We start from the raw sequence: 22,646 nt of genomic DNA, 5'->3' as shown, positions 1-22,646 counted from the left end.
AATCTGGTGTGCCCCAATTGGGGCTCCGGGGACCAAATTTGTCCGGTCGAGTTATTTGTTTTGGCTGGCTAAAGGGTGGCTTTCCAAATGCATTACATAATCATACTGACTCTTTCAAGCTCATTAGGGGTGTCCAGATCCAATACTGATATCTGTTCAGTATCAGCAAAAAAAAACAAGTCCTGCATGGAATTATATAGACTTGCTTAGAGACGACCCTGCAGCGTGTTTACTTGTGTGAAGTTTGATCTTGTATCGCTGTATTTTAGTCAAGTCATTTCAAAAAGGTAGCCTTAATGCTGTAGGGCTAGACTACTAAAAGCTAGCAGCTACACAACAGCTGAGCACATAATAGCTTACAAGTCAGACATACGCAAAAAGGGTCTGATCTACTGAAGGTTTGTGTGGATTACAACACGTTTTACACTCTAAAAGCTTAACTCTTAAAGGGGAACTTTGCCTATAATTCACAATCCTTATGAGAGACAAGAACACAGATGTTTTTTTTTTCATTCTTACTCGTAAACAAATGTGAATAAAAGTCAGCTTACAATGGAGCCAATGGGAGTTATGATGTCATTGTGTCTATTGTGTCTTTTCCAGCCATAAACCCCAATAAATAACCACCCAAAAAGCGCCAACAATCAATACCCCATTTAAATTTTGTGACCTTAACCAATAATTATTGTTATTCTATTGTTATTATAAGCGCTAACTTACATCCCTTAACTTACAACCCTGCTGTAATTAGGGATGGGAATTGCTAAGATTTTTCCAGTTCTGATTCTGCTTAACGATTCGGTTCTTTATCGGTTCTCTTATAGATTATTTGGATGAAAAGATAACAAAAAGGTGGATCAACATAAATTTTGTTTTGTTAAGAGCTCACATGATCTCTTACAAAACTACCAATGAAGTCTTAAAAGGCACATAGCTTAGAAAACTATTTTCAAAATAAATAAATAAATAATTCTGTAGAATTTAAATTAAAATATGTGGAAATTGCACAAGAATGGAACATTTTGTTTGACTATAAAATATACTGGGCAATATACTGTGCAAAGGTTTGTTTAGATTTACAGGATGAAAATAATGTAATGGCATAGGCTCATAATATGCAACACAAGAAATTACAAGCCGTCTTTTGATATAATTTGGATGATTATGGTTTACAGTTCAAAAAAACCTCGAATTGAAAATTTCAGAAAATATGTGGTCATCCATCCATTTTCTACCGATTATTCCGGGGTACGCTGGTGCCTATCTCAGCTACAATAGGGCGGAAGGCGGTGTACACCCTGGACAAGTCGCCACCTCATCGCAGAGCCAACACAGACAGACAACATTCACACTCACATTCACACACTAGGGCCAATTTAGTGTTGCCAATCAACCTATCCCCAGGTGCATGTCTTTGGAGGTGGGAGGAAGCCGGAGTACCCGGAGGGAACCCAGGCGGTCACGGGGAGGACATGCAAACTCACAGAAAGATCCTGAGCCCAGGATTGAACCCTGACTACTCAAGACCTTTGTGTTGTGAGTCAGACGCACTAACCCCTCATCCACCGTGCTGCCCAAGCCATTGTCAACAAAATTATAATAAATAGGCCTGACATATCTTCTTTTGTATGTAATGAGTTCATATAACTCATTCGAGTTGAATTGCTGACATAAATGAACTTTTACATGATATTCTAATTTTATATGTTCTCCACCCTGTATAATATGAGTGAAAATGTTGAAGGAAAAACACGCAACTACAATTGAACATTCACCTGCCGAAAAAAAATGCATCTGTGTGGCAAATTGTTGCAAGCTTGTGACCACAAACTTAGTCCCTGCTCGTTGATACCAGTCGTTGCCGGCCCAGTGGTACTCTTCCCTGCCGTAGCGAAAACTTGCGGCTGGCGTGAACTGGAGTCATTACTGGCCGCCTCCAAACCAGTCAGAATGTCTCCTCTTGCTCATCTGAATGAGAAGGCATTTGTTTCAATTTAACAGGTAATACCGCTAACATTATAGGCGGTATTTGTAGAACATTAGCATTATTGTATTACTTTATTTAATACATGAAAATAATCAATGTTTGGCCATTTGTCCATCGATTCATGAATTGCCCACGTTCTAATTGTGATGCACCGATCCTTTTTCCTACCTCTGGGTGGTACTGATTATCTGTGTGTGCTGTTTGTTCAGCAACACAACAGAACACCATACTTGATGTCATAAATGTGGAGGGAAATGAGTGTCTCCACATGCAAAATCCAAATTTTAAAAGGGCGGGCTGCGCCACTTTTACACTTGTTATTCAATCAATCAATCAATGTTTATTTATATAGCCCCAAATCACAAATGTCTCAAAGGACTGCACAAATCATTACGACTACAACATCCTCGGAAGAACCCACAAAAGGGCAAGGAAAACTCACACCCAGTGGGCAGGGAGAATTCACATCCAGTGGGATGACAGTGACAATGCTGACTATGAGAAACCTTGGAGAGGACCTCAGATGTGGGCAACCCCCCCCCCCCTCTAGGGGACCGAAAGCAATGGATGTCGAGCGGGTCTAACATGATACTGTGAAAGTTCAATCCATAGTGGCTCCAACACAGCCGCGAGAGTTCAGTTCAAAGCGGATCCAAGACAGCAGCGAGAGTCCCGTCCACAGGAGACCATCTCAAGCGGAGGCGGATCAGCAGCGTAGAGATGTCCCCAATCGAAACAGGCAAGCGGTCCATCCTGGGTCCCGACGAGCGGTCCATCCTGGGTCTCGACTCTGGACAGCCAGTACTTCATCCATGGTCATCGGACCGGACCCCCTCCACAAGGGAGGGGGGGACATAGGAGAAAGAAAAGAAGCGGCAGATCAACTGGTCTAAAAAGGAGGTCCATTTAAAGGCTAGAGTATACAGATGAGTTTTAAGGTGAGACTTAAATGCTTCTACTGAGGTAGCATCTCGAACTGTTACCGGGAGGGCATTCCAGAGTACTGGAGCCCGAACGGAAAACGCTCTATAGCCCGCAGACTTTTTTTGGGCTCTAGGAATCACTAATAAGCCGGAGTCTTTTGAACGCAGATTTCTTGCCGGGACACATGGTACAATACAATCAGCAAGATAGGCTGGAGCTAGACCGTGTAGTATTTTATACGTAAGTAGTAAAACCTTAAAGTCACATCTTAAGTGCACAGGAAGCCAGTGCAGGTGAGCCAGTACAGGCGTAATATGCTCAAACTTTCTTGTTCTTGTCAAAAGTCTAGCAGCTGCATTTCGTACCAACTGTAATCTTTTAATGCTAGACATGGGGAGACCCGAAAATAATACGTTACAGTAATCGAGACGAGACGTAACAAACGCATGGATAATGATCTCGGCGTCTTTAGCGGACAAAATGGAGCGAATTTTAGCGATATTACGGAGATGAAAGAAGGCCGTTTTAGTAACGCTTTTAATGTGTGACTCAAAGGAGAGAGTTGGGTTGAAGATAATACCTAGATTTTTTACCGAGTCACCTTGTTTTATTATTTGGTTGTCAAATGTTAAAGTTGTATTATTAAATAGAGGTCGGTGTCTAGCAGGACCGATAATCAGCATTTCCGTTTTTTTTGCCGTTAAGTTGCAAATCGTAGACAGTCTTAGAAGATCACCCGCACCCACTAATAGTAGATTGGTGGGTTATATCAGTGGTGTGCTGGCCTAATATAACCAGAAATCATGATCATAATTAAAGGTAAAATATTTGTTTTTATTTACTTTCCCTAAATATCTAAAAGTATTCATATTATCTTCATGTCATATTATGCTGCTTCCATCACTGTTGTTTTTAGTTTATAAAGTTTTTATCCATTCAGAATTCAGCTTATGTTGCCATGCTGTACCAAATCTTCCACAAGCCTTCAGAATCAACAATGCAGGCGTCTGTGCACTGTCAGTGAACGAGGACATACAGTTGATAGACAATTGCACTAGCTAATCAGATTGCGAGTTGTTGTCAGTAAGGACTTCTAGATGGCCTCACGCTGAACGTGACATCTCCGCGTCCTGTGATTGGATACTTACCGGGACTGTTAGCGGATGAATTTGAGAACACATAGAATTGAGAGACAGTTGCGATAGCCAATCAGATGACAAGATATTAACGAGACAGTGATTGGGATCACTTGTAATTCCAAAGTGAGTATCCATTTACAAATGCTAAATGGGTTGTACTTGTATAGCGCTTTTTTACCTTTTTTTTCCAGTAACTCAAAGCGCTTTGACACTATTGCCACATTCACCCATTCACACACACATTCACACACTGATGGAGGGAGCTGCCATGCAAGGCGCTAACCAGGTCCCATCAGGAGCAAGGGTGAAGTGTCTTGCTCAAGGACACAACGGACGTGACTAGAATGGTATAAGGTGCTGATTGAACCAGTAACCCTCGGACTGCTGGCACGGCCAACTCTCCCGACTTTTCCCCACGCTGTTGCGTGGAGAAGGAGAACAAAACGTTGACATTTAAAGAGAAACTACATCTTGTGAGACTATGTCGGCCAACACCGGAAGCTAGCTCAGCTCTTCTGCCGAAGAAATGTTCGCCATTTCCACTCGAATAAGCCAACGACGTGGAGTATAAATGATAAATGAGTTGTACTTGAATAGCGCTTTTCTACCTTCAAGGTACTCAAAGCGCTTTGACACTACTTCCACATTTACCCGTTCACACACACATTCACACACTGATGGAGGGAGCTGCCATGCAAGGCGCTAACCAGCACCCATCAGGAGCAAGGGTGAAGTGTCTTGCTCAAGGACACAATGGACGTGACGAGTTTGGTACTAGGTGGGGATTGAACCAGGGACCCTCGGGTTGCGCACGGCCACTCTTCCACTGCGCCACGCTGTCGTGTACGTCGAGTACCACTGGCTTATAAAGCGTCGAATGGATTAGTGAGGTCAAATATTTTATTTTTTCACTTTTTTAAATGTTTTTTGCTATTTTTATTTTGACAGTACCACATAAGATATGTTTTGATTTTTGATGCATTTTCATCTATTTTTAAATAACCCGTTTTGTACACTGTTGATGTTGTTCAATGCACAGTATGGCACAAATGTGTTCATGTATAGAATTTCTCCAGCAATGGTCATGTTGTGACATAAATGATTGTGTTTTAAGAGGTAATCATTGATGTCGGACATCACTGAAGGCCTAGGTGGGAAACGCACGGCGAGCCACTGAATTTTATAGTTTTGCACACACCTTCTGGGCAGAAGACTTCACAGTTGTGCAAAAGTATTGAAAACAATGTTCGTAAAAGTATTGAAAACAATGTTCGTAAAAGGGAACTGCACTTTTTGGGGAATTTTGCCTATCGCTCACAATCATTAAGGAAGACATGACAACAGATTTTTTTTTTAATGCTCTAAATGTTAAACATAAATAAAAGTCTGCTTACAGCGCAACCAATGAGAAGTCCTCCATTTCGTCCTTAAATTGCAATAAATAACCATTCAAAAAGCGCCAACAATACTCCATTTTACATTTCGTGACTTGAATATTAACCAAGTATTAGTGATATTGTTATTATAAACGCTAACGCAGACTACCATGTGTCACTATGTTTACATCATCAAGTGGTATGCTGCTTCCTCGCTTCTGTAAGTTTATTGTAGATCACAAATTACCTCACCTGGACAGAAGAAGTGTGAGTAGGTATTCTGACAAGTTGGTACACTTTGACAGCCATTTAGGACTCGGAAATATGGCTAGAACCAACCGAAAAAGATGCCTCCCTCGTATGGGAATATATAAACACCTCAGTAGTCTGCATCCTAATGACAGCAGACCTTACACAGTAAGTGATGTCTTATTTAGTTTATTGGCTCTCATGCAGTCTGCAGTGAGTAATAAACAGAAATGAAGAAAAAAAAATAAAAATCTGACATTGTGATGCGTTTTTTAAATTAATGTATGATCAAACTACGTAAATATTAAATGTTATAAATGTGCCCATTACTGTAAAACACGGTTTTTGGTTTAAGTTTATTTCGAACAATATACTTACATATATAAAAAACCTCAATAGAGATAATTTTCTTAAGGGCTTGATAGGCAGAACAGAGTGGCTTCCATAGGCTCCATTGTAAGCGAACTTTTGATCACATTTATTATTTAGAATGCAAAAAAAGATATCCATCCGACATGTCTTTCATAATGATTGTGAATGATAGGCAACATTCTAAAAAAAAGTGCACTTCCCCTTAAAAACCTGCAAAGCTATCTTCTGTTATGTTGTATTTTTAGTTCCTACAGAGAAAGTACACAAAATAGGCCCCAGAAAATAAGTATTTTTGTGTAGTTCCCCACTGAAAATTCAACTAAATAGAGAATTGAACACAACACTTCATGCAAAAGACTTTGGAATTATACTCAAATGAGCAGTGGAGTTCACTCCAGCTTTTTCTCATTGTCTAAAAACAATGAATTGTCTGCTTTTATCTTTCTGTCCTTAAACTGACAATTGTTAGAATTTTCTATTTGTTCAGCATACATCATATCATGAATATTGTGTTTCTGCTTGTGGGCATTTCGACTAACTTCATTTAGTCCTCTGTTAACATTGTTTACTATTAAGGAATAATGAGTGTACAGTAAGAATCATCTGCTTTGTCTGTGCTGCCATGCAGGAAGAAGATCCGTTCGTTGTGTAATGAATTGAATACTCTGGTGCCGTCGTGTACAGCTGCCACTGACACGGTCAACACATTGCAGAGCACCTGTACCTTCCTGAAATACATCAAAACCTTGTATGGAGACAACTTGACATCGGTTAGTCGCATTAATCATTTAATTGAAGAATGATGAACATTTGGCTATTCTCTCATCTGGAAACTTGTCTATATCTTTATTTGGTCAAGTCCTTATAGCTTTGTACAACAAAGTGTGTAGTTATGTTGCTAACTGCTATTTTCTAATACTCTACAGGGTTTTCCGATGTTTACTATTAAAACGTTTGGTGAAAGCGTAAAACAACAGATGGATCATACAGTGTTTCCCTTATCAAAAAATGACTTTTCTTCCAAATATTGTGATATTAGTCAAAGAATTAACACGTTAAATATTTGTTTGCTGGAGTTTAACATGTTATGTCTGTGAATTTTCACTCCATAATGAAGTATTGGCTTAGCAAGCTTTCCGTCCAGTTGGATTGCTATTTCCTGTTACTGTAAAACGCAGGCTGTTCAGTCCATATGTAGAGAGCAGTAACATTTTCCTGAAAAGTGGCTTTATTTGTTCTTTCTTACAACATGTCGCTGTATCATCTTACTGTACATACAACAGATACCCACAAATAATAAATAGTATTTAAATGGTTTATGTAATAGTTACAGCACCGCTAGCACATAGTGGATGTGGTCATGGTAAAACTCAACTTTGAAAAAAATAACTGCACCCAAGGTTATTGAATTTATTTTACAGTGTCTAGATTTCTTCACCCACATGTTTTATTTGGCATTTGATTTTTGAGATTCAACTGTTGAAAAATAAACAAACTACTGTAAAACTTTTAAAACAATAAAAATACAAAATATTTCAGTTTGTATTCATCTACACAAATATTTTCTGGCTACCTGCTTGTTTGTCTTTTATTTTTGACAGAACATACACTGCTGCGTTACACAGGCCCACTGCTCCTGCTTTACACACAGTTTCTATGCTGAGGTAACACCTGGGATTCCCATCAACGGGCCATGCTGCATGTACACGCTGGTTGTCAAAGTAGGCCGTGGTCATTAAAATGGGGGCAAGGACATGTACAAGGTTTTTATACACAAAGCACTCATCATCAATCATTTTTCCATTTGTTTGAAATCTGAAAGTTCTGGGTGGAATGCTGAAATTCCCTGGCCTTTTTCCTATGCATGCACCTTGATGTTGTCAACTCCCACTTGTTGTTCGTCACACCACATCTTTGATGTTCTTCTCTTCCTCTCAAAAATGTCACACCTGTTGATGTTTTCCTTCCATCTTGTGATATGCATATTTAAATAATGAGGCGATTTTTGCCATCGCTCTTGATTTTATTCCATCCTTCTCTTCCTTTTTTCAACTGTTGTTTTTGGCGTGGATGGCAACAGGTGGCAGGGAGTAATGTTTAAAGGTTTTTGGGGTTGGATGATTTCCCAGCAACCGACGCTCCCTGACAGGCTGATGTGTCACAGATTCCGGGGGGTCCGTGGTGCCCAGTCCTACCTACCCTGCCGTGCTCACCAGGCTCACCTGGATCACCTGGTGACCCATCCCGACCATCTTTAACAATTCCTGGGACACCTGGAAGACCTGTGGGCAGCACATAGCCATTCATTCAAGTGTTTGTCATCCAACATGAGGTGTGTAGTGCACACTCCTGTGCTGTAGGTGGCAGCATGTGAGTGAAAACTAGTGTGCCATTCCACTCCTTAAACACTAATGCCACTAAAATGAGGTTTACAACTTCATATCTAGATACATACATGGATGGATAGATAGCAACATTTAGGTGTGTGGTAATTATTTTAAACTCAAAATGAAGCACCAGGCACTATGTGTCATACATGTTTGAAAAATCCAGATGATAATTTAAAAAAAAAACACTCAAAACAGTACTGGCCAAATTGGATACCTGACAAGAATCTACTTTTGGCAGTTCCATGGAGCCCGGCAGGGGTCTGTACTTTGTCTAGTGCGGTGGTTCTCAACCTTTTTTCAGTGATGTACCCCCTATGAACATTTTTTTAATTCAAGTACCCCCTAATCAGAGCAAAGCAGGTTTGGTTGAAAAAAAAGAGATAAAGAAGTAAAATACAGCACTATGTCATCAGTTTCTGATTTATTAAATTGTATAACAGTGCAAAATATTGCTCATTTCTAGTGGTCTTTCTTGAACTATTTGGGAAAAAAAGATATACAAATAACTAAAAACTTGTTGAAAAATAAACAAGATATTCAATTATAAATAAAGATTTCTAAACAGAAGTAATCATCAACTTAAAGTGCCTTCTTTGGGGATTGTAATAGAGATCCATCTGGATTCATTAACTTAATTCTAAACATTTCTTCACAAAAAAATAAATCTTTAACATCATTATTTATGGAACATAAATAGCTGTCAACACTGAATATTGCATTGTTGCATTTCTTTTCATAGTTTTTTTACCTAGATTCATATTTTGTTGAAGCATTATTCAATAAATATATTTATAAAAGATTTTTGAATTGTTGCTATTTTTAGAATATGTAAAAAAAAACCTCACGTACCCCTTGGCATACCTTCAAGTACCTCCAGGGGTACATGTACCCCCATTTGAGAACCACTGGTCTAGTGTTCTGTATCGAGTGCCTTCACTAGGCAGTATCATTAGAAAACACTCCCTAGACAAATTACTGTTTCCCCAAAGTTTTGCCAGATGTAGGTTTCAATTGTTTCCTTTTAAAGAGGAAAGTGCTTAAGATAACTCTTTGTCTTGTCTTGAATTGAATTGAAAAGTGTGGTCCGGTCAAAAAGTACAAATTCAAGTGAGAACATGAGGCCACATACCTTGGTGTCCTTGGTCTCCAACGGGACCCTCAATTGCTTTGCCGATGGTTCCCTTATCACCCTGCTCCCCAACGTCACCTTGTTATCAGACCAGACACTTTGAATCTTGAAGTCGCAGTTGACATCCATGCTTTCACTTGTAGATAATATTGATCAGAAGTGTCATACCTCTGGGACCGGAATCTCCAAGTTCTCCTGGCAGGCCTCTGTATCCTGGAGGTCCACGAGCACCTGGATGACCAATGGAGCCAATTACTCCCGGCTGTCCTGGAGGTCCAGCGGGTCCGGGTCTGCCCACCATTCCTGGGGCCAGAGGTCTGCGAAGATTAGCGGCCAGCTGCGCAATCTGATCTGGGATGAGTGGAGGACGACAGAAGGTTAGTTTCCATCTTTCTTTCTATGTATTGTTGAATGTGGATCTTCACCATCGATCATTGAGCCACACAACTCTCTGATGTGTTGTTCACTTGTCAGTTTACCCTGAAAAACACAATTTATTTATAAACAAATCTTTATTCTTATCTTGGTAACCTTCACTTCAGACTTCCAAATAAAAGCACTTACAGGTACACCTGTTTTTCCAGAAATGCCAGGAAGACCTTGCTCTCCTTGGAAGCCCATTAATCCTGGTTTTCCCGGGGGCCCTCTTGCCCCAAGCTCTCCTTGTGGCCCAGAGACACCTTTAGGTCCCACTTCTCCTCGTTTCCCTGACTGTTTCCAATTTGAAAAAATGGACGGATTATATTTCTGCCAGGATGACACTACAAATTCACTTTAACTTTTTATCCTCAAAATAAGAATCCTGGAGAAAGCTGTCAAGAGTTTTACAAAATGGAGCTTCTAATTCCACAAATTGTGTTGCACCTTCATACTGCAATTAAGCAGCAAGTGATGCTGAAAAAAAACTATGCCTGCCTCCAATTAATCCCATTAAACTTGGAATGTGAGGCAGCATGTGCACTGGCTATGAATGTAAGCACGGAAACAAAGACCTCAACACAGAGACTATCATCAATTCTATACCAGCACCAAAATTTATAGAAGCAAACAAAAGAAGCTCACCTCTCCTTTTTGTCCAACCGGTCCAAAATGACCCTGGAAATAAAGAATATAATGTCAACAAACGAGTCATACTAAGGATAACATGGCAAACATTTGATTTTATTAACACTTACAGGTTCTCCATTCTCTCCAGGTAAACCATCACTTCCTGCTACGCCCTACAATTTCAGCATAGCAACACAAATTATATTTGTATTTTATTACTGTTCACCTCAGAAATTATGCTTCTAACTGCCACAAAACAGCATAAAGACAATGGCTGCACTGTTTGAGTGCACAAATAGCTCAAATAATGAATGAAACATTAGACCTTGGCTTTAACTTTCAAATATTTACCATGTCTCCTTTGGCTCCTGAGGCTCCCACTGGCCCCTTTGAGGTTGAAAAAAGAGAACATAAATGAGAGCAATGTTGAGACATTTGTGCAGGGGGGTAAGGGGGTGAGGTGGGCAGGTAGGATGCCAGTGAGCAGTGATATAAGGACAATCTTTGTTCTGCCTTTCTGGACTGGAGACCACTTAGAGTCTGAACTCTCGCCGGGCAACATTTCTACTTCATTCCACTCTCACAGTCTAGATGACCTGCTCATTTGTCTCCAAAGAGACTTTATGAGATTCCCAAGACGCGTGTCTTGTAATCAGGCGAGTCTTACTCACCCTTTCTCCCAACTCTCCACGAATTCCAGTTGGACCAGGAAGACCTGGATCCCCCAAAGCTCCATTTATGCCCTGCAACACATACAACTCTTTCAAATGACTGCTTATGACAACGATAACCGCAACAGAAGAAAATCGTTTGCGCTGACCTGGAAGCCTTTTACTCCCTGAGGTCCTGGGTTACCAGCAGGTCCAATGCCTCCCTGAAAGGGAAATTGTTGATTTTGGTAAGAAGTGCCTAGTAGTAACATTAGAGCAATCACATTTTGTAAGCAAAATTATTCCATTCTTCATTGACTATGAATTCCACCTTTTATATTTAATAGATTCAGTTTGACATATTTCCACTTTGCTTCTTGAATGGAACATCTTCTCAATTCACTTTTATAAGAGTCTTTTGTATCTAAAATGTCAATGAGCATGTGCATGTTGTGCGTCATCACCACAAACTCACAGCCACTCCTCTGGGTCCTGCTATGCCTCTCTCTCCTGGGATGCCAATTTCCCCCTGCGGGGAGACATAAGACAGTTAATACGTCAGTACTCACATTGTACCGAAATGTCTTTAGCAGGAGTTCATTTAATAATAACCCAGACGCCCACCGGATACATACAGGAATACCTGGTTCTCCAGAGGGTCCTGTCTCCCCAGTCTTCCCAGAATCACCCTGGTGTAATGGAATAGGGTAGTAAGTCCCACATTGTGCTTCTTAATGCCTCAGTCTCGTAGGCCATTATCATGTGAAACTTACAATTCCTCCTTTGGATCCTTTGGCACCAGCCTTTCCTTGTAAACCCTATGAATTTGATAAAATAATTTTTGAGCTTACATATATTGCTGTTAACAACGATTAGACCGAGGAGACACAAGTGTATTGTTAGAACTCACAGGAAGTCCATTTGGTCCTTTCTCTCCAACTACCCCATGGTTCCCGGCGTCACCCTATTCAAAGACACAAACTGTGACTGTGAGGTGGGGCTTAATGAGGCGGTGTAGAGCAAACATACCAGCCTGAAACGAACACTTACCTTTTCGCCATCCATCCCTGGTGTGCCATCTTTGCCATCTCGGCCAGGAATGCCCTATGAGGACATTAATTCACTTCAATACGCTTTATTTGATTGGGATCATTGTAAGAGTATATTTTCACGTGTGGTAACTTACAGGCTCCCCTTTGGGCCCTGCTCCTCCAATTGCTCCTTTAGGACCAATTTTACCCTGTTTAATTCAAAATGCAAACTCAATTTGATATGTGACACTTGCAGAGCCTCCAAACTCCAATTGTATTTACTTACAATTTCTCCTTTGGGACCTCTGAATCCCTGGGGACCCCTTTCTCCAGTGTCACCCTGGAAAAATCAGATAAAACACAAACAGCTATTCATTGATGGGACCAGAGTTGCATTCTGCTCTCGTTTCTATCCAAATGTCAAGACTTTTTTTGAGATGTTTCTGAGACAAGAAGACACTCACTGTCTTCCCAATGATGCCGGCGATGCCATGTTTGCCTCTGAATCCCGGTAGACCCTGCAAACAAACAAGAGTATAAGGAGCAGTGAAGGGAGCAGACTATCTTTTACGCGCAATCGAAAAGGTTTGAACTCCAAATAAAGTTGAATTAGTGCAGTTGCTTACTCTGTCTCCCACAGATCCCATTGGACCTGGCAAACCTCTTAGACCACGCGGTCCCTGAAAAACATTACCAAAGATAATTAGAAAAGAGGCAAGAAGTACCGTATTTGCCGGCCTATAAGCCACTACTTTTTTCCAACGCTTTGAACCCTGTGTTTTTTTAAAAGGATGCTATCAATTTATGGATTTTTCTTCGCTAACAGCCATAATGTTTTGTACTCAACAAATACTTTTCATATTACACTGACAGAGACACTGAAAAGGTGTGTTATTGTTTTTGCTATGGCGCCATCTTTTGGACAAACTCGCTCACTGCTGGTGCTGCAGATTGACAATGTACTTCCACAGGGTCTCTAATCGAAGCATCACTCCAAGCAATGTTTGTAAGTTTTACTAAATAAATAAAACAATGCATGCTTACTAAACTGTCCCATGTGTGATGTCGGTACGAGTATTTTTATGCATAATTGTATGTGCTATTGTAATGTAATTAAGCCAGCGTCTTTGGCATTCACAAATATGCTAAAACATTTATAAATGTCTGTGTTAGTAACATTAACTTACAATGGCATTTTTTTTGGATGGTTCCAGTTTCACAAATTCACAAAAATATCAGCGCGGAGTTATTGAGTCCGTTTATCTGGTTGGAGAGCTAGCTGCCGCAGCTAGTGGTTCCATGGCAAGGACTTCTATTTTGTTTGATCAGCCTTTTTACTTTCATGATAGGCACCCTTTAGAAACAATTAAGTGTGTAAATAAACATTTACAAAATATTTCTTGCCGGTGTGTGTGTGTGTGTGTGTGTGTGTGTGTGAGTGAATATATATATATATATGGTGTGGTGCGGCTCATATATGTAAACATATTTATTTCTTCAAACTTTGGTGTTTGCAGCTTAAATACCGGTGTGCTCAAGAGCCCTAAAATTACGGTAATCAAAAAAAAATTTAATTCTGAAATGTCCTCACCTGCAGGCCAACTGTCCCAGGAAAACCAGCAGGACCTGAAGGTCCTGAGTCGCCCTACAGACAAGTTGGACACTTAATACAATACCAGCACCAGATGAGAGTACCACCATATCTTGCTCGTAGGATCACTCTTCCTTAAATCAGACACTCACCTTCTCTCCGTTTTTGCCAACTTCTCCCTTGTCTCCTTTATGTCCGGTGTGTCCCTACAAGAAGAGTTACAGTGTATTAAAAAGACATATGGAAGTGTTCACAACAGAACTACGATGGACACCTTAAATCCTGGCATCCCAGGTGGACCAGGAGGACCAGGGGGGCAGATGGCAGGGCACTGTAAACAAACGAGCACTGAGTAAGTAAATGTATCCTGCAGAGAACACATCACATCATTCAAGCGCATCTTTGGCATCTTACCAATAAGTCACCGCTAAGATCGTGGAGAGTACCAGGAAGACCCTGACAAAACAAGCAATGGTATTTACATAGTTTGCCCTCTTGCAGTTCTGTTTTTACATATTTGATAAGGACTGCACTTACAGGTGGACCATCAGGACCAGGAGGTCCAGTAAGTCCTGGAAGACCTTCAGCCCCCTGAAAAAAAGGCAAAGGGATTAGGAGCATCTTCATCAGTTTTTAGCTTCTTCCCTCTCCAAGCTTAGTACTGTGTAGAATCAAATGAATGAACTTTGAAACAATCTGACCTTTTATACCTACACTCTAAACTTTTACCAAACTACACTTCATGTCACAATTCTGCATTCGTTATGTGGGGTTAGCACTCAAATGCAAGCAAATTATCTTTATCCTCATCCTCTAAAAGTATTTTTTTATTGAACTCATGACACAAGAACGGCAGTTAAGGGTTTGTCTGCATGGCAAGTGCATTGAAATATATGGCATTTTATGAACGAACATTACATGATCCGTTTCTGATGGCAGGTCTAATTGATAACACTCACCACGGCTCCCTGAGGTCCGACTCCACCTGCCAAGCCATTAGTTCCGGGTAAACCCTAAAAATAAGGGACAGGAAAAAAGTGTGATCGATTGAGAGTTTATTTTAATGTAGTGCTACATATGGTAAGTAGATTCATAAAAATAACTCCCTGCACATGACAACAATAATAAACATTTTTATACTCACAGGAGCTCCTGATCTCCCTCTGCCCTACGAAAAATACAAGACGTATTACTAGGACAAAGTCCTGCTTTAAAAGGGGCGAGCATGTGTATGCCATCTTGGGGCTTGGTTGATGTTCAACAGCATGTTGGCCTACTTACAGGAGGTCCAGGTGGCCCAGGAGGTCCGGATTCTCCCTGTGGAGATACAAGCAAAGGTGACAATCCGTCTCTCAGATACCAGACAGCGATACGATAGAAAGCTGAAAAATCGCAAGAAATTGTGTAATATATATTCTGACTATTGTTGTCAGTGCTGTGATTTTTGTTCGTCCATCAATAGTGGGTCGAATTAACATGTCTTGTTGATTATTAATGCATGGAGATGGCTATTGTTGTCAGTGCTGTGATTTTTGTTTGTCCATAAATAGTGGGTCGAATTAACGTGTCTTATTGATTATTAATGCATGGAGATGTAACTGACTGATGCTCTGTTATCTTACAAATACTCAGGATGAGTAAATCACTGAAAATAACAGAGGTGTGAGTGTCTGCATTTCAAGGACTGTATGCCTGAACTGTTCATAATCACAATAAAGTTGACTCTAATTTCTCAAATCTCTCATTTGATGGACTTGAAATAATATTACATTCCTCTATTATCTTACAGAGAGATGTGTTGTATGCATGCATGTTCCTCAAGAACCCATTGAATATGATGTGGGGTTCCAGAAGGCTCAATTCTAGGTCCTATTCATTTTAATCTTCATATGCTGCCATTTGGGGAGGTCCTTAGGAGACACGCATCAGTTTCCACAGTTACGTTAAAGACACACAAATGTACATTGCTGTGTCTCCTAATAATACATAACTTTTTTAATTGCATTTTGGGCAGTGAATTTCCTACAGCTCAACCGGGGAAAAAAAGAGGTTTTAGTTATAGGTTCTGAAGGCCAGAGGGAGAAATGTTGATCAAAATTACAAGATTTTAAATCAACACAAGCTATAAAAAAATCTGTGTGTGATTATTGGCTCCAAGCTAACTTTATCCCACATTTAAAAAATAATACAAACTTTTGGTTTATTATCTTCACAACATAGTCTCAATCAGGCCATCTTGGAGGTTCTAATGCATGCTTTTATTTCCTGTTGTTTAGACTATTAACACTCTGCTCTCTGGCTTTCCCAAAAAGAATATCAGAAGTCTTCAGTGATCACAAAACACAGCTGCAGGTGTGCTGACCAGGACCAGAGGGTGGGAGCATATTACACCAGTTTTAAAGTCACTGCACTGGCTCCCCGTCTGCTTCAGGGTTGATTTTAAAGTTGTATTGTTAGCTTTTAAATTTCTTAATGGCCCTGCGCCTTTTTATCTATCTGACCTGTTTTTACCCTTTCCAACTTCGCGGCTCCTGAGGTCCTCTGGCACAAAATTTCTATCTTTACCAAATATCGGAACAAAGACCCAAGGTGAAGCGCCATTTAGCCACTATGGCCCTCACCTGTGAAAGAAACTACCGGAAAGCCTCAGGAATGCAAAGACTGTTGAAATACAATTTTTTTAAAAAGACTATTAAAACACACCTTTTTAATCAGGTTTATTATTTGTCATAATAAACTCTTATGTTTGTTATTATTATTCTTTACTTTTATTATGTATTGTATTACTAATACTAATATTTTCTCAAAGTTTAAATTTTCATTTACTTATTAATGTACTATTTGTAATTTAATTTTAAATATATTCCATCATATGTTTTATACTACTATTTTGATGGTGTAATTGTAGTTATTATCCAGTGTGGATGCCTCAAAGGTGACGTTTTTCCTCAATCCTCAGTGCCATGCCTTGTTTTGTTATTTTCAATCGTGCTGTGTTTGTGTGTCTGTATGTGTTTTCGTCTCGTTTCCTTTTTTTGTGTAAAGCACACTTGACTGTGTATGAAAAGGGCTATATAAATAACATATTATTTGATTTGATAAGAACATTCATCAGGAACCATGTATGTACACAAAAAACCCAGCCCAGTGAAAATGTAACATTCCCTTGGGCATACATATGTGCATGCTATTACTAATATCACTAGTTACTAATGGCAGTTTTTTTAAAAAAATCATTGTTCACACTTAAATGGTAAATGCCTGAAATTATGCTATACTGCACCTGAAACTATCCACCCACTTACTTACTTTCCACTTTTCCCAACCCCTTACTCTTTATTTACCCCCCAACTATTGTTTGTGTGACCAAATAATCACAGTGATGTTACACTTAACACATTTACTGCATTCCTCATTATGCAAGGCTAACCACACAGGCAGATAGGAGATTACCTTGAACAACACCAACAAATGGGAAGACGAATAAAAACTATTTTTGTGTACAGATGTTTTGCTTGCGCAAAATGTGCATGGTGTGTAGTGTGAGCAAGTGATTTTGAACAAACATCCTCAGTTTGGCTACAAAAGCTGGAGATGCTGTGGGTCTTTGATTTTGTTAAAGTGGATTAGCAGTCTTTTATCCCAATGCTCATTTCTATTGCACTTATATTTGTGTATAAACACAAAATGTGGCTGGTAAATAGCAGCTCGTATTCCCAGAAGGGTGAGGGGGGCCTGGTGGGTTGGAAATGGCATTCCATGCAGGATTAGCAAAGCAGCCGAAATAAAGCTTATTCCGATCCCTCATTAAAAGCGTTCACACCACGAGGCTGAGCCAGCTTGACAAATGTAGCTGGACAGAGGGCATGCAGGCGTCCTACCTTCATCCTGCAGATATACACAGTAACCGAGCTGAACTCAACCATAAAGTGTGTCAACAACACACTACACACTTACAGATTCCCCTGCAGGTCCGTCCTTCCCTGCGGGACCGTCAGGACCTGTCAGACCCTGAATGAAAGACGGATATCAAAACATCACATGTGATGTTGTTGTGATTTGCTCAAAAAGTGATTCAGATCAAGTCCAGAAACAACACTTTGTTATCAAACCTGTGGGGTGCTGAATTTGGGTACTTACATCCACGCCTGGAAGTCCTGGCAAGCCTGGTTTTCCTGCGGTTCCCGGTAATCCTGCTTTCCCTTTTGGGCCCTGTAACAACCAGAGGGAAAGCAATCAACCAAAAACAAATAACTAATATTGATTTATTGTGTATTATTGGACTTTAACATATTGAGAGATTTGGAGGTTACCTACAGTAATATATACAGTAAAGGCCAAACGTTTGGACACACCTTCTCATTTCAATGCATTTCCTTTATTTTCTCGACTGTCAGTGATAGCATCAAAACTATGACACCTGTGAAGTGAAATCCCTTTCAGGTGGCTACCTCTTGAAGCTCGTAGAGAGAATGCTAAGAGTGTGCAAAACTGTAATCAAAGCAAAGGGTGGCTATTTTGAAGAAACTAGAATATAAAACATGTTTTCAGTTGTTTCACCTTTTTTTGTTAAGTACTTAACTCCACATGTGTTCATTCATAGTTTTGATGCCTTCAGTGACAATCTACAATGTAAATAGTCACGAAAGGAAAACAAATGCATTGAATGAGAAGGTGTGTCCAAACTTTTGGCCTGTACTGTACTGTACTGTATATATATATATATTTATATATGTGTGTGTGTGTATATGTATATATAAAAATACGCATATACACACACACACTTATACTGTATATATACACACACACACACACACTCACATATATATATAGAGATAGAAAGAGAGAGAGAGAGAGAGAGAGAGCAAGAGATATATAGATAATTTGTACAGAAATGTGAGCATGTCTTTTGTTTCATTAATGGGAATACTTACTGCTTTCCCTGGCAATCCAGGAGGTCCATTCTTGCCCTGTTGGTAAGATGAATACATTATGAGACACATGAACACAAGAATACGCTTCCTTTACATCTGGAAGAGAGGACAAGAAATCATTTCAATGTGACAGAAGACTTAGTGTGTGGGACATAACGTTACGTTTCTGCAAGCTTTGGGGGAAGAACAAACACAGCTAAAAGTGGTCACAGGATGAACCCCTCCGTTGGTTTGGAAGGAGGGGGCTGAAGGTACAGGGAGGAGGTGTGAGGTGAGTCTGGATGGTCTCACACAGCTGGGGAATGCATGAATAGACCCTCTGTGTGCCTTCACCAACATATCTTCAAATAAAATACTCTCACTTTCCCTTACAAAGCCACGTTTGCTCTAACTCTGTGCCAGTCATTAATGTACGTGGGAGAATAGTTTAATAGAGAAATTATTTAATATATAAACATGGAACTATCAGTATTTGCTTGTAGACGGAGAAGGAGTGTGAATAAATAAGCTCTGCTTGCTTCATACTCCTTTTCAGACATTCAAATGTCCACTACCTTTACCAAATTAACAGTAGCAGTAAATGAACGCGACAAAACAGCACAATCTTATACAACCTATTAGATAAGTTGACCATGAAAGACAATTATGGTGTTGATGTTTTAGATTAGGGCTGCAACTATTAGTAAAAATAATGGACAACGTTGATTATAAAGATTTGGTATTTTTGACTAGTCAATTAATAAATCCTAAATGATAGCCTACCAAGAATGTTAATGTTTACACTTTTATTCCTTAAAGGTAAATAATTGCATCTGAATACCCTCAACAAGACTTGATATGAATAATTTTTGCACTGAATGTTAAAAAGTTAAAGTACCAATGATTGTCACACACACAGACACACACACACACACTAGGTGTGGTGAAAATATTCTCTGTATTTGACCCATCCCCTTGTTCACCCCCTAGGAGGTGAGGAGAGCAGTGAGCAGCAGCTGATTAAACTCCCAATTCCAACCCTTGATGCTGAGTGCCAAACAAGGAGGTAATGGGTCCCATTTTTATAGTCTTTGGTATGACTCGGCCGGGGTTTAAACTCACAACCTACCCATCTCCGGACGGACACTCTAACCACGAGGCTAGGTTTACTGCACAGACTGTGAATATATAATTTGTGTAATAAAGTAAAACCATTCGTTTATCAGTAATTTATGTTTGTTTTGTTATAATTGAATCTACTTTAATAGGTTTTAAAAATTAGTGAAAATCAAGTTGTGCACTCAACATCAAACTCAATCGTGTCCAGTAGATCATAAGCCATAATTGTTTGATTTGTCGATTAATCGGGGGGAAAAAAATCACTGACTAGTTGACTATTGAAATAACCGTGAGCTGGAGCCCTATTGTAGATCCACTAAACCACTGGTCCTCTAATTTTTTTCACCGAGTACCACCTCAGAAAAAAACAGCATAATGACCAAGATTAAAATACAGTAACATAGTAGGCCTAAGTATTCATTAAAACAAGGCAGAGGTTTTATTTTACAATTATATTTAATGTATTTGGCCACTGTAACATTAGACACCATTTGAACAGTAACACTGTGTTTGAACATAGGACAATACAACACTGTACTTTAATCAAATGATTATTTGGCGTACTCATATGGAGCCCAACAACTAAACTTAGCATGTACCTGCCTATTGTCAGCAGTATCAAATAATTGTGGGTGGGGCAGAGGGAGGGGCCACTGTGACAAAACAAACTGGCCATAAGAAAAAGGACTGCAAACCATGCAAAGGTGTGAACACAACATGAAAATATGTCATAAAGTTGAGAATGCAAAATGATGTTAATGTCCATATCTGAAAACACACGCTGCAGTTATTTTTGATATTCTGACTTAAAGTTGGGGCTTCACGGTGGTAGAGGGGTTAGTGCGTCTGCCTCACAATACGAAGGTCCTGAGTAGTCAGGGTTCAATCCCGGGCTTGAGATCTTTCTGTGTGGAGTTTGCATGTCCTCGAGAATGCGTGGGTTCCCTCCGGGTACTCCGGCTTCCTCCCACCTCCAAAGACATGCACCTGGGGATAGGTTGATTGGCAACACTAAATTGGCCCTAGTGTGTGAATGTGAGTGTGAATGTTGTCTGTCTATCTGTGTTGGCCCTGCGATGAGGTGGCGACTTGTCCAGGGTGTACCCCACCTTCCGCCCGATTGTAGCAGAGATAGGCACCAGCGCCTCCCTGTCACCCCAAAGGGAATAGGCAGTAGAAAATGGATGGATGGACTTAAAGTTGACAAAAACTAAAAACAATTCCGGCTTACTGGGGCATATTTAAAGATAAACTGCTTAGAGATGTTGCTAAAGGTCTAACAAGTGTTCATGCATGCGCTGAGTCAACTCACATCGGTGCCGTCCCGTCCAGGGGGCCCTGGCGGCCCTTGCAGGCCAACGGCTCCTCGGGGGCCTGGCCTCTGCAATACAAACAAATATAAATGAAATATGTGGAGTATTTTATTATTTATACATCATAACAGCGAGAAAAAGTTGTAATTTTTCAGGTTCAGGTAGACACTTGCATCGTTATATATAAATATATATATATATATATATATATGTCTTAATTAGATTATCCAGAGAATAGTGCTCGATACCTTGGTAGAGCGCAAAATATGTATGTGTGGGGAAAAAATCACAAGACTATTTTATCTCTACAGAACTGTTTCTTGAGGGGTTCACTCCTAATGAATGAGGGAACCCTTCATGAACAGTTCTGTAGAGGTGAAATAGTCTTGTGATTTTTTCCCACACATACATTATATATATATATATATATATATATATATATATATATATAGCGAGAGAGAGAGTTTTTTAAATCTCCTGATGATTGAGGGAACCCCTCATGAAACAGTTCTGTAGAGATGAAGTAGTCTTGTGATTTTTCCCCACACATACATATTGCGCTCTACCACGGTATCGAGCACTATTCTCTGGATAATCCAATTAAGACACATAAATATATATATATATACATATATATATATTCATATAGTCAAGGTTTCTGCGGTTTATCCGTTATATAGTGCTTAATACAGGGGTAGAGCGGAATATATGTAGGGTCAGAAAAAAACACAAGAGGCTATATCATCCCTACATGCCTGATGAGTAGGGAAACCAGCAAAACAGGCTTGTAGGGATGATATAGCCTCTTGTGTTTTTTCTTTACCTAATGTGTATATAAGGGACAAGTGGTAGAAAATGTATACATAAAACATTTTACATACAACATTGACAAATTTTGGATAAAAATGACCAAATTTAGTGAGGATTTGCACAAGGAGTGTACTGAATGAACAGAGGTGGCTTTTGTGTGCTCCATGAGTGCATTCCTCAGGTTGCTGACAAACCCTGCCAGCTGTAAAAGGTCCATTGAACGAGAAACAGAGCCTCACAATGACACATACAACTATGACAGGTGATTATTAATTGAGCAATTAGCAGCTATACAACACAGTCTGGTGTCCTCATCGTCAACTTTCCCGCTCTACACACTTCTGGAGGACGCTCCAAAGAGAACATGGACGCCAATGGTGGCACCTCACCTGTCCGGAGCAGGATGTGAAAAGCTGGCACAGTAAGAGCACCCACAGAGCCGAGAAGGTGGTCATCGTCAGCTCGCCCTCTCGAAGCGGGTTTTGAGGCGGAAAAGGTCAAATCCAAGCCGCCGGTCCTCGCTCGCTCCCGCCTGCTACTCTCCGTCGAAGTTCGTTCACCTGAAGGCGCGCAGCTCCTGAATGACGTCCTCTTGGCTCCCAGACC

General features: G+C 40.1%; 2 protein-coding genes across 7 annotated transcripts in view; one reads left to right on the top strand and one right to left on the bottom strand.

The window, feature by feature from the left end:
• Nucleotides 1-7,614, top strand: part of LOC133555087 (transcription factor-like 5 protein) — a 14,216-nt gene extending 6,602 nt beyond the window's left edge. The window contains exons 4-5 of one of the 6 annotated variants that reach the window (XM_061904557.1): nt 6,676-6,817; nt 6,974-7,609. In XM_061904557.1, coding sequence (XP_061760541.1) covers nt 6,676-6,817; nt 6,974-7,144 — 313 coding nt within the window. In that variant the 3' untranslated portion in view covers nt 7,145-7,609. Of the gene's footprint in view, nt 1-6,675 lie in introns of all 6 variants that reach the window. The other 5 variants (XM_061904556.1, XM_061904554.1, XM_061904553.1 and 2 more) reach the window with 5 other exon arrangements.
• Nucleotides 7,444-22,646, bottom strand: col9a3 (collagen, type IX, alpha 3). The gene is made up of 32 exons (XM_061904552.1): nt 22,430-22,646; nt 21,230-21,298; nt 18,820-18,855; nt 18,026-18,097; nt 17,843-17,896; nt 15,167-15,202; nt 15,030-15,053; nt 14,845-14,898; nt 14,423-14,476; nt 14,300-14,341; nt 14,160-14,216; nt 14,038-14,091; nt 13,886-13,939; nt 12,921-12,974; nt 12,759-12,812; nt 12,581-12,634; nt 12,450-12,503; nt 12,314-12,367; nt 12,174-12,227; nt 12,037-12,081; nt 11,899-11,952; nt 11,739-11,792; nt 11,434-11,487; nt 11,285-11,356; nt 10,965-11,000; nt 10,742-10,786; nt 10,629-10,661; nt 10,131-10,277; nt 9,992-10,046; nt 9,735-9,917; nt 9,567-9,644; nt 7,444-8,329 (listed from the first exon to the last, which is right to left on the bottom strand). Exons 1-32 carry the CDS (start codon nt 22,493-22,495, stop codon nt 8,145-8,147), a joined length of 2,037 nt encoding a protein of 678 aa, XP_061760536.1. The 5' UTR covers nt 22,496-22,646; the 3' UTR covers nt 7,444-8,144.

The sequence above is a fragment of the Nerophis ophidion genome, linkage group LG06 (assembly GCF_033978795.1).
Source record: "Nerophis ophidion isolate RoL-2023_Sa linkage group LG06, RoL_Noph_v1.0, whole genome shotgun sequence".
In the NCBI taxonomy this organism is placed as follows: Eukaryota; Metazoa; Chordata; class Actinopteri; order Syngnathiformes; family Syngnathidae; genus Nerophis; species Nerophis ophidion.
The sequence above is the reverse complement of the archived record's forward strand: the minus strand, read 5'-3'. Positions and strand labels throughout refer to the sequence as shown.

Excerpts from the sequence above, each read along its gene's own strand:
- col9a3 (XM_061904552.1), bottom strand. The coding sequence starts at position 22,495 with ATGACCACCTTCTCGGCTCTGTGGGTGCTCTTACTGTGCCAGCTTTTC. Across the intron at positions 15,054-15,166 it reads CTGGGCCACCTGGACCTCCT|GGCAGAGGGAGATCAGGAGC; the intron begins GTAAGTAGGCCA and ends TATTTTTCGTAG. Across the intron at positions 12,368-12,449 it reads CAGGGCCCAAAGGGGAGCCT|GGCATTCCTGGCCGAGATGG; the intron begins GTAAGTTACCAC and ends ATGTCCTCATAG.